Below are 11910 nucleotides of genomic sequence, written 5' to 3'. Positions count from 1 at the left end.
CACCTCTCACCGGGAAGCGGGGAGTGGGGGGCTGGGCCCCAAGTGGTGGAGCGAAAGGTTTCAGGGACAGCGCCCAGGCCCTGAGTTCGAGGCCCGGGGAGAGCCCTCCCCACCACCCCCCAAAAAGAAAGGGAAAGGGGGAGGGGGAGGAGAAGGTCAAGGAGGGGGGCGCGTAGGGGCCGGGCTCCACCCCCCCAGGATGGGGGACCCAGCCCAGCCAAGCTCCGACACAACTGCGATCGATTAGACATCACAGCAACCAGGCCAGGTTCAAACCCCACCCCACGCGGCTCCGTCACCCATCCTGCCTGACCCCCCCCCCACTTCCCCCCCACCTCCCATTTCTCTTCTCTTTCCTTTGGCTGAAAACTCTGGTTCTGACTTCCTTTAGTTTTCCGGTCCCCAGGCAGGCAGATGGGGGGGGGGGCCCTGTGTGACTTGGGGTTGTTTCTCCTCAAAATAAGAGGCGCTGGGCCCATGGTTTACAAGAATAAAATAGAAACTTCATGCCCTGCCCAAGTACAAGCGGGGTGGGGGGCCGGGCACCCCACTGCAGATGCACCCACGTTGGGTTTTTAGGCGGGCATGGGCGCCCGCTCTTGGCTTTCCCCGGGGTTGCGTGGCGGGGTTTCAATAGGTAAGTTGGGGGGAGGGTCTAAGGCACGGCCACAGAGACACATAAAAGCCAGAGTCCCCGGATTAGTGCCACACACACAGATCCTTCTAGAAGCCAGGGCTGGCAGCAGGCTGGCTGGCTCACCCCACCTCCCGCCCCTGCTCACTGCCTTGCCTGTGGGTTTTAGACTTTCTGCCCTACGTGTCCTCTCAGCTCAACGGGGGCATATGGCTGCTTCGTCCAACCTCCTCACATGACCTGCGGAGAATCATTTCATAGTTTAAGGGGCACCGGGGTGGAGGTGTGGGGTGTTAGGGGTGTACTTCCCTGGACTGTGTTACCTCCATTCTCACGAGGGTCTGCATTTTTGTTGGCGGCGGTTCTGCTGGGGCTTGAACTCAGGGCTTGGGTTGATGTCTTTGAGCTCTTTTTTCCTTTTTATTTATTATTATTATTATTATTATTATTATTTTGCTAGTCCTGGGGTTTGAACTCAGGGCCTGGGTGCTGTCTGAGCTCTTTTTTCCTTTGTATTATTATTATTATTTTGCTAGTCCTGGGCTTGAGCTCAGGGTCTGAGCACTGTCCTTGGGTTTTCTCAAGGCTAGAGCCCTACCACTTGAGCCACAGCACCACTTCCGGCGTTTTCTACGTATGTGGTACAGGGTCTTTGTGCATGCTAGGCAGCATTCTAATACTAGGCAAACTCCTGGCTTCTGAGCCCTTTTTTTTTTTTAAATTTCTGCTCAATGCTGGCACCCTCCCACTTGGAGCCATATATATGGCGCCACTTCCGGTTCTCCAGTGGTTCACTGGAAGGTCAGGGTCTCACGGATTTTCCTGCCTGGGTTGCCTTTGAACCAGCCATCCTCAAACAGATCTCAGCTTCCTGAGTAGCTGGGATGACAGGTGTGAGCCACCAGCGCCCTGGGGTCCTGCAGAGTTACATCTGTGGGGGGATTATTTTCCTGCCACTAGTCTACAACCCACGCCTGACACAGCCTCTAGAGGAGACGCGCCACTGGCACCCTGTCCTGAGCAGCATGGCTTCATCCTGGAGGGGTTTTTTCGTATTATTCACTTAACCATGACATCTTGCTGTTCTTCAACTATGGTTCCGGGGATCTGAGCAGAGGCACAAAAATCTCAACAGAGCTCAGCTCCACACTGGCAAGTTTTGTTTAGTTGGGGGGGGGGAATAAATCCAAGAGCCATGGGCCTCGGGTTCAGCCTGGTGAGGGGGCTCTAAGAAGGGACCCTTAGTTTGAGTCCTGCCCTGTCTCCAGGTGCCAAATATCTTTGTGTCTCTCACCCCCAAGAATTATTCTGACCTCACCAGGTGCAGGACAGCGGCCCCCCCTCCCACAAAGTGGCTTTGGGGCTTTTTTTTTTTTTTGGTCATGGGACTTGAACTCAGGACCTGGGGGTTGTCCCCGAGTTCTTTGTTCTCAAGGCTTGGCTCTCTACCACTTTGAGCCATCTATGGCGCCACTTCCGGTTTCCTGGTGGTTCACTAGCGCTAAGAGTCTGGACTTTTTCTGCCCTGGGGCTGGCTTTGAACCCGTGATCGTCCAGATCTCAGCGACCTGAGCAGCTGGGATGAGTATGAACCATCAGTGTCAGGCTTTGAGCTGGTTTTTGTTTTGTTTTGTTTTTTAACCCGCCCGAATGAACCTCTTGGACTCAGAACACACTTCCAGGAAAATGTCCACGCCCCACCCCCACCCCCCAGCGCCAGGAGCGCCTCTTACCTTGGCGTGACGCGTGTGAGCTCATCTAAGGGGTGCAGGATTCGACAGGTAGTGAAGGTAAAGGTGGAGTTGGTCTGACACATGCATTTCCCGGGGTGGTGTGCTAGATTCGGGGAGGGGAGGGCAGGGGAGAGGAGGGGAGGGGAAGGGGAGAGGAAATAAAACATATTCCTTGCATCCGAGTCAACCACCATCAAAACGACCCCCGAGGTTTCCAGCCCGCCACAGATGCAAGAGGCGACAGGTCGAGCTTGGTTAGCAGGAGGTGGGTATGCAAGCTGAGACAAGGAATGTTCTGGATAAAAGATGCTCCCTCAAAAATAAACACTTTGGGGGAACATTTTTTTTTTTTCTTATCGTCATTGGTTGTGGGATTTAAACTCAGGGCCTGAGGCTGGCGCTCTACCACTTGAGCCACGGCACCACTTCTGGGTTGTTTTTTTTTTTTAAGTAGTTCATTGGAGGTAAGAGTCTCGGGGACTTTCCTGCCGCAGGCTGGCTTTGAACCGTGATCCTCCAGATCTCAGCCTCCTGAGTAGCTGAGAGGACAGGTGTTGAGCCACCAGTGGTCAGGCTGGAAATAAAACACATTTTGAGAGAAATAAAACCCATTCCACACACTGGGTGCTCAGCTTCCCACCCAATCCAGAAAGGCATTGCTCATTAGTAACTTTTTGGGGGGTGTGGGGGGTCTGATAGTGGATCCAGCTCAGGAGATTACAGAGGTAAAGCAAATCTATCATTCTGGGTAAATTTAATTTCCCAGCATCCCTCCACTGGGGTTGGCTTTGAACCTGCACCCTCACATCTTCTGCCTCTGTCCTGAGTCTCTAGGTTGACAGGAGGCACTGTGGTGGATGCCTGGCTTGTTTTGCATTATTATTATTTTTTTTCCATTGGCAAATGTTGCCAAAATGTAGCTCTGCACCAGAGGGGTGTGGGGATCCTGGAAGGCAGGGCAGGACTCAAACTCATACCAGGAAAAAAAGGGGGGCTGGTTCTGTGAGGTAGCTGGTTCCACTACTGTACCCCCATTTTACCAAGACAAAGGGCCAGTAAACTCAGGTGCCTCAACAACAACAACCCCACAAGAGTTTAGACTGTGTGTGTGTGGGGGGAGCCCCCCTTGCATGCCATGGCCCAGGACCAGAATCAGGTCTGCTCCCCCAAACCTCCCCCATACCAGACTCTGCTTTCCCAGCTGCTGCTTATTTCCAGAATACCTGATTTCTACAGCACAGAATCCTCAGTTTTAAAAATTACCTATCCATCCATCCACCCATCCACGTACCTATCTATCTATCCATCTATCCATCCATCTTTGGGTGCAAGTTCTGAGGCTTAAACTCAAGCTCTCCCTTAGCCATTCTTCAAATACTTTTTTTTTTTTTGGGGGGGGGGAGTTCAAGCCCAGCACCTTTACCACTGAACCACACCTCCTCCACTTCCAGTTTTGTTTTTTTTTTTAATTTTTGGTGACTGGTTTAGAGAGTCTTGAGGACATGCCAGCTCTGGACTCTGGCTTGGAAGTGTGAGCAGATCTCAGCTTCGTGAGTTAGCTAGAATGAGAGGAGTTGAATGTGCAGTTATCACTACCACTCACCCCGGGGCCCATTTACTTTCTTTTAAATACCCTGGCGGGTTTTCATTGTTGTTAAGGCAGCTGAGGGCAGAGGCTGAGTGAAGCCACACAGGCATGTGTTAGGACATGCGTGGGGAGCAGAGCACGAGAATCTGCAGGAAGCATGATTGGTGGGTAAGAGGGGTTTGGGGAGCCATTTCATTCATAACTCAAGCATTATCATGGGGTAGGGGGAAAAAAAACACAACACAACCCCCCCAAAAAACACAACTGCATAGCATCTAAAAGCATGCACAAGGAAAGGCAGAGATGAGCTGGCCCTGCCTTTTTCCTGCCCTGGAAGCAAATTCAACTCCCAGCGAGACTTTCCAGAAAGATCTGGAAGCCAGTGAGGATTTTTTTTTTCCCCCACCCACAGGCCAGGAGATCCAAAGGCTGAGATGTAGAGCCTTTAGCTCTTCAGTGGCGAATTTTCCCTCTTGGGTTCAATTTAAAAAACAAGTGCAAACCAAACCAAGAACTAAGTGATACAACAAACAAACAGACAAACAAACAACTTGGTTAAAACTTGAAAGTGAGGGGGGAGGGGAAATGGACAGAGGAAGGAAGCAAGGGACAATGACAAAAAAGGAAATAACTTGATTTGTGGGATTGTAATCCCTTTGTATAACTACTTAATGATAATAATAATAATAACAATAATAATAAACATTGAGGGACACACAAATTGAAGGCAGGGGAGACAAACCAGAGCATAAAAAAGTAATAATGATAATATTATTATTATCAGCAATGAGAGGGACATACAGCCATTGGGGCTGGGGGGGGGTTGATGTGGGAAAAAGGAAAACAAACAACAACAAACCAGCCTTTATGAATCTTGGCGTTTCCCAGACAAGAATTCAATGGCTTTAGGGACATGGATACCCAACAGAAGAAAATGCCTTAAGAAAATAGGGAATTTCAAAAAACAAAACAAAGAAAAATCTATGAAGTAAAAGCAAACCACACAACATGCTCTGACTGCAGGAAGGATCCAGAAACCAAAGTAACTGCAGGAGAGTCCTCGACAAAGCACCCCTCCACCCCAGGTTCCCTCCCCACCACAAATAAACAAGGAATCAAGGGGTCAATTTGGAATGCAGGGGGTGAGGAAGAGAGAGAAAGAGAAAGAGATGGCATGGACCCGCAAGATTAATCAAACAGAAATCACAAAGACACAAGATGGTTAGAAGAGAGAAGCTAACATGAAAAATTAAAAGAAAAAAAAATCAGCCAAAGCCAGGCTGGATTTGTAAAAAAATAAAATAAAATAAAAAAAAAATAAAAATCAAAAGCGTTCCCTCATTGAAACCCAGGATCAGGATTTCCAAGCCAGCAGGCACCTGTGTCCCCCCCAAACCCCACTGTCTCCCCAATTTACCAACATTCAATATGGCATCTGCATATGCAAAGCCCACTGACACCAGTGAGCTGGAGGCAAGGTGTGGGGCGGGGGGGGGGGGGGAGCTGCTAAAAAAAAAAATCACAACCGTTCCCCCCTAAATCCCAATTTCCCCAAGGTAGATTTAGCTTTAGTCATTTTAAGAAGATCAATCAACGTCAGTCAGAAAGTAGGGAAGCTGAGAGATTTTGGCCCCACCTCCCCAAAATACCACTTTGAGGGGGGCGGGAGGGGACGGGATGCAGGCCTGTGCCAGGCCCTCCGGTGTCACCTCGGGCAGCGGCCGGGTGGCCGCCACGCTGGTCTCCCTTAGGAGAGATATAACCAGGGACATTGTAAGTTGAGGGAGAGACAGTGGGCCTTTAGCACCCCAACACCTCAGCCACCCCTCAGTGCTCCCACCCAGAGTCCTCGCACCCCCGGCTCTGGCCTTCTCTGTCGCTCGCTCCCCACTCCTCCTGCAGAGGCTGGGGTTTGAACCCCGGGATCTCTGGCTCTCTCGTTTGTAAAAGGTAGGCCTGGTACTCTTACCACTAGAATCACTCCTCCAGTCCAGCTTTTTGCTGCCATTATGGTGGTGGTTAAAATGGAGAGATCATCTCCCAAATTTTATTTTATTTTTTTTTTAGTGTTTGTTTCCTGCCCTGGGGTTGCCTTTGAACCTCCATCCTCACAATCTCAGACTCTTGAGTAGCTAGGATGACAGCAGCGTTTGATGATCCCACAAGGCTGAGGATAAACGGGGCTGGCTGTCCATCTGGCCCCTCACAAAATAAAGCATTTTCATTCCATCTCAGTGCTGCTGCTACTTCGTTCTCTCTTTTTCTTTTTTGTCAGTCCTGGGGCTTGAACTCAGGGCCTGGACACTGTCCTTAGACAGTTTGTACTCAAGGCTAGCACTATGCCACTTTAGCCACAGCACCACTTCTACCTTTTCTGAGTAGTTTGCTAGTGATAAAAGAATCTCATGGACTTTCGGGCCCGGGCTGGCTTTGAATTGTGATCCTCCAGATCTCAGCCTCCCGAGTAGCTAGGAGGACAGGCGTGAGCCTCAGGCCCCAGCACTTGTCTTTTTCTTTTCTTTTCTTTTATTAGCAGCCTCTCCTGTCCCCCACTTAAGGAACTCTGCTGGACCACACCCCTCCAAGAGGAGAAAAAAAAAAGAAGAAAATGGGGCTGTGTTCACGGTGTAGGAAGCGGCCTAAGAACATTAAGAAAAACAAAAGAAAACAAAACCAAAGAACAGCAAACAAATGAAACCGAAACACGAGGACTGCACGATGGAAATGCGATCACGACCCACGCAGGACGGACAGAAGCTACGGGACAAGAGTGCCGGCCGAGGAGGGGGGTGGGGGGGAGGGCGTGGACGTGAGAATGGCCCAGGACTCTGGTCCCGGGAGTGGTGCTAAGTGGACAGGACTTGTTGGGGTACCCTCACCAGACCCCTCCTCCTCCTCCTCCTGCATGGCTGGCGGCTCCCGCATCTCCTGAGGCCGGCTGGGGTCCTGTCGGCTGCCGGACAGAGGTGGCGCGGGCGTCCCCTCACCTGGGGCCTCGGGGTGCTGGACGGGCGTGGAGGTCGCCAGGCCCCGGAGGGACGCGTGGTCACCTGTGTCATCTTCCTCCAGGTCGTTGAGGCAGTACACCTCGTCCAGGTCCACGTCCAGGGTCCGGAAACCCTTGGTCACCACCCCAGGCCGGGGGTCAAGGATCCCCCCGAGGTGAGGCTGGGCCAGCTGCTGCCAGTGGTGCAGGGTGGCGGAACCTTGCGGAAGAAAAAGAGGAGAAGGGGAGAAGTGGGGGGGTGAACATGGCGTCCAGGATGATGGACTGTTTACTGAGCCCCTTGAGAGCATGCCATGGGGAACCCCAACATTGCATTCACCAGGAAGGTGGAGGGGGTCATCTGACCTTCCCTTCTGCAAAGATGTTGATATACCCGACCCTGCCAGGAGGGGGCGCCAGAGGAACCGGTCTGCTTTCATAGTTCTATGGTGTGTGTGTGTGTGAGAGACAGAGACAGACAGAGATAGAGAAAGACAGAGACAGACAGACAGAATACCTTGGCCTTGAGCTCAAAAAGCCTGGTCCTTGAGCTTCATTTGCTCAAGGCTGGCACTCTACCACTTTGAGTCACAGCGCCATTTCTGGTTTCCTGGTGTTTAATTGGAGATCAGAGTCTCATGGACCTTTCTGCTGGCTTTGAATCCAGATCCTCTGATCTCAGACTCCTTATTTCTGTTGTTGTTGTTGTTGGTGGTGGTGGTGGTGGTCATGGGGCTTGAACTCTAGGCCTGGGCACTGTCCCTGAGCTCAACTCAAGGCTACCACTCTACTCTGGAACCTTAGCCCCACGTCCCGTTTTCTAGTGACTAATTGGAGATAAGAGTCTCAGCTTCTTTAGTGCCCCGGCTGGCTTTCAACTGTGATCCTCAGATCTCAGCCTCCTGAGTAGCTAGGATGACAGGCCTGAGACACCTGCGCCTGTCATAGTGTTTCTTCTTTTTCTTTTTGCCAGTCCTGGGGCTTAAACTCAGGGCCCTTGGACTTTCTCAAGACTAGAGCTTTACCACTTGAGCCACCCAGCACCATTTCTGGCACTTTTCTATGTAGGTGGTACAGAGGAATGGAACCCGGGTCTTTGTGCCTGTTAGGCAAGCACTCTACCACTAGACCAAATTCCCGGCCCCCATATTATTTACTCTTGAGATACAACATCCTGCTCATACTCCGGCCCTGGCTCACCGAAGACAATTTCATTTGGACTTCCCTCCCAAGTGACTGGATTACAAGCAGGCACCGCCTCACCTGGCCAAGCTGTTTATTCAAATCAACTAACACCAATCCCTCCAGTCCACGCGCGAGAGAAAACACGGGAGACAGGAAGGAGTGTTGTACAGGACAGACTACCACAAACAGGAAGCCCTCAATACAGGTAAGTGCAATAAGATGAAGTCTGACAAAATCTTCCTGGGGACCCAGCCAAAGAGAAATGCAAGGACGAGGCATAAATACTAGCTGTCAGGCTGGGAGCATGGCCTGGTGGTAGAGTGCTCACCTAGCATACACAAAGCCCTGGGTTCGACTCCTCAGCACCACATAACACAGAAAAAGCCTGACATGGCGCTGTGGCTCAAGTGGTAGAGCATTAGCCTTGAGGAAAAGACAGTGCCCAGGCCCCGAGTTCAAAACCCAGAACTGGAATAAATAAAAAATAAATATATACATAAATAAAGCAATGAATACTAGCTCTCGCTTTAACCACCTCTGTTGACGCACCCTGTACTCTGCCAGCAAACAACTTGAGAAGGCGACAGAGTTGGCGGCAGACGGAGGTGTGATTGAGGCATGTGGGCAGGCCACACAGATCTAATGCGGAGAAGATGATCTCTCCTCTGACACCAGATCCCAGGGGGCTCAGGTGACAACGTGCAAGGTTTGTAATAGCATCGCAGTCTGACCTTGGACATCTGAAAGTGTTCCAAGGGCAAATGTATTTGGGAAAATTGCAACTCTAGCATTGCTATCATCTCCTCAGGTTTGGGTTTGACTGTGTGTGTGTGTGTGTGTGTGTGTGTGTGTGTATGTGTGTGTGTGCGCATGCGCACACATGAGAGAGTGCCAGTGCTTGAACTCAGGGCCTGGGCATTGTCCCTGAGCTTCTTTTGCTCAAGGCTAGCACTCTTCCACTTGAGCCACAATTCCACTTCTAGTTTTTGAGTGATTCATTGAGAGATAAAAGTCTCATGGCCCAGATTAGCCTCAAACTGCGATCCTCTAGATCTCAGCCTCGACAGGCGCGAGTTATGGGCACCTGGATCTCCCGTCTTCTTCTTCTTCTTTTTTTTTTTTTAAAAAGATAAGCATCTCTCTAATTTGAATGTCTTTTTCCTGCTGAAATCTTGTAAGGTTAGATGGAGACACAGGGGTGGCAACATTCTTGAAATGCCCAACAAAAGCTCATTTGGCTGACACACATTAGCAGACAGCAAAATTAATGAAGCCGGTGAGGCACATGCCAGGCAAGGGTGCCCATGGGCTTTTCCCATGGTGCCACAGCTTACACTCTCCCGGGACCTGACCTCAGGCACCATTACTAGGACACACACACACTCACACTGCTGGCCTGCAGTAGTCTTGACTTTTTTTTTTTTTTTTGCCAGTCCTGGGGCTTGAACTCAGGGTCTGAGCACTGTCCTTGAGCTTTCTCAATGGTAGAACTCTACCACTTGAGCCACAGCACCATTTCTGGCTTTTTTTTATGTATGTGGTACCAAGGAATCAAACCCAGGTCTCTGTGCATGCTAGGCAAGCACTCTACCACTAGGCCAAATTCCCGGCCCCTTGACTTTCTTTTGCATATAAAAAATGCCATGCACCGTCCCAAATTCATGTGGGTTTCAGGCTGAAGAACAGAATCGTGAAGATGAGAGAGCTGGGAGCTCTTAGCAGCGTTGGTAGTAGGTATAGACAGAAAAGAAGAACTAAAAATGAATAAGAAAGGGAAGGGAAAGAAAGAGGGAGAAAGATAGGAAGAAAGAGAAAGAAAAAAGGGGAAAAGAAAAAAAGAAGAAGAAAAGAAAGGAGAAAGAAAGGAAGGAAGGAAAAAAGGAAGGAAAGAAAGAAAAGAAGGAAGCAAACAGAAAGGAGGGAAGGAATGAACAAAGAAAAAAGGAAAAACAGGGAGGGAAGGAGGGAGGGAGGGAGGGAGGGGAAAAAATAGAGGGCGCCCGGCTGGTCCCGCCCCTGGTTCCCACGGTGGGAGAGGCCCCGCCCCCTGCCCGCGCTCCTCCAATCAGGACACGCGCCCGCCTCGAGCGCCCGGAAAGGGCCGGCCCCCGCCGCGTGCTGCGCCGGGCCGCGCTGCGCGCTCGGGTTCCCCGTGCACCCACGGCCCGCGGCGCTCACCTTCCAGCGGCTTGACGATCTGCAGTTTCTCGGGCAGGAAACCTCGGCTGCCGAAGGACATGGCGGAGCCGGCGGTGAGTGCGCCCAGCGACGCCAGGCTCCCGGTGGGCGACGGCGGTCCCTCCGCCAGCCGCCGCAGCTTCCGCTCCTGCTCCTCCTCGAAGAACCGCCGCTCCGACAGGAAGTTCTCCCGCCGCAGCGACAGCCGCCGCAGCGCCGTCTCCAGGTCGTGCGAGCCCGGCGTGCCCGGCGTGCCCGGCTTCTTCCCGCACCCCTCGGCCCTGCGGGGGAGGCTGCCGTGAGGGGCGGGGCCGGAGGGGGCGTGGCTCTGGCTGGAGGGGTGTGGCCAGCATGGGGGTGATGGGCGGGACGGTGGCGTGGGGGCGTGGCCTCTGGTAGGACTGTGTGGGCGTGGCCGGCACTGGGGCGTGGCCGGCAAGGGCGGCTGGGAACCTGAGGACCCAGGTTCGAAACCAGCTCCCACCCCCTGCCCCGTGGCTCTGGCTCGCTCACCCCAGCTCGGCCGCCTCGGTTTCCAGGATGAGGCTGTTGGTCCGGTTGTCGAGGAGCACGCTGCCCGCGTCGCTGCCGTAGAAGCTGGACCTCGGGGTGCTGACGCAGCTGGACAGCAGAGAGCTCATGGCCGAGGACTGGTTGGAACCGGGGATGTTCATGGGTGACGGGGTGAGGGACCGCTGCTTCACCACCTGGTTCATGCTCCTCACTGCCTCGAACACTCGCTTCTGGTGACTGGGGAGGGGAAGGGGGGGGGCAGGCTAAAGCAATCCCGGTGAGTGTGGGGGGAATCACAGCCCGGCTCCTCGGGCCGAGGCTGAGAGCTGGAGGATCGCGGGTTCGAGGCCCACGTGGCCAGGAGAAGGCTTTGTCTCCAGATGAACCAGCAAGAGTGGCGGCTGTGGCTCAACGTGCTGGGGCGCTGCCAGCCTCCAACATAAAAGCTCAAGGACAGCGCCCCATGACCAAAAAAACCCCCCAAAACCCACGGGGATGGGAGGTGGGGGTCCCTACGTGATGTCCAGAGACTCCGGGTCCTCCAGCTGCAGTTCCTTCCGCATGGTCCCCTCGATCTCAGCCGCCAGCGAGTCCTGGGGAGGCGGAAGGCAGGGGCCGGTGAGCCAGACACACCCAGCGGATCGGACGTCGTGTCTAAAAGAGGGGTGCAGCCAGGAGCCCCCCCCCACCCAAAGGGTAAAACCTTGTACTCTCTCCTGGGCCTTTTATTTTGCTGGCTTCAAATTGCGATCCTCAGATCTCAGCTGGGATTACAGGCGTGAGCTATGGGTGTGTGCCACAGCAGTGGTTTGGAGATGGAGTTTAGCGGCAAGTGTGTGTTAAGCGGCTGTGAAATGCTTTTTCTACCCGTGACAAAAATCTGGGGTCCCACTCGCCCCCCGCCCCCATGTGGTTCCAGGATTCATGTGGATCAAACATAAACTATTCCCTCAGAGTAAGCGACAAGGCTTCCTTGAAGACCCCGGAATCAGAACGAATTCCTGTCATACCTGTCCATCCCAGCTACTCAGGAGGCTGAGACTGGAGGATGGAGATTGGAGGTCAACTCCCCCACCCAATAGAAAAATTAAAA

At 52.6% G+C, this 11910-nt stretch overlaps 1 protein-coding gene across 1 annotated transcript in view; it reads right to left on the bottom strand.

Moving 5' to 3' along the window:
- Positions 1-796: 796 nt before the first annotated feature.
- Positions 797-11910, bottom strand: part of Trak1 (trafficking kinesin protein 1) — a 43259-nt gene continuing 32145 nt past the window's right edge. The window contains 8 exon segments of the mRNA XM_090323398.1: positions 797-838; positions 840-857; positions 859-874; positions 2368-2470; positions 6943-7161; positions 10305-10585; positions 10818-11054; positions 11334-11410. Of these exon segments, the coding sequence (XP_090179524.1) occupies positions 800-838; positions 840-857; positions 859-874; positions 2368-2470; positions 6943-7161; positions 10305-10585; positions 10818-11054; positions 11334-11410 (990 nt within the window). The 3' untranslated portion in view covers positions 797-799.

This window comes from Megascapheus bottae, chromosome 32 (genome assembly GCF_031878675.1).
Source record: "Megascapheus bottae isolate mThoBot1 chromosome 32, mThoBot2.hap1, whole genome shotgun sequence".
In the NCBI taxonomy this organism is placed as follows: Eukaryota; Metazoa; Chordata; class Mammalia; order Rodentia; family Geomyidae; genus Megascapheus; species Megascapheus bottae.
Note: the sequence above shows the minus strand (reverse complement) of the source record. Positions and strands in the feature narration are given on the sequence as shown.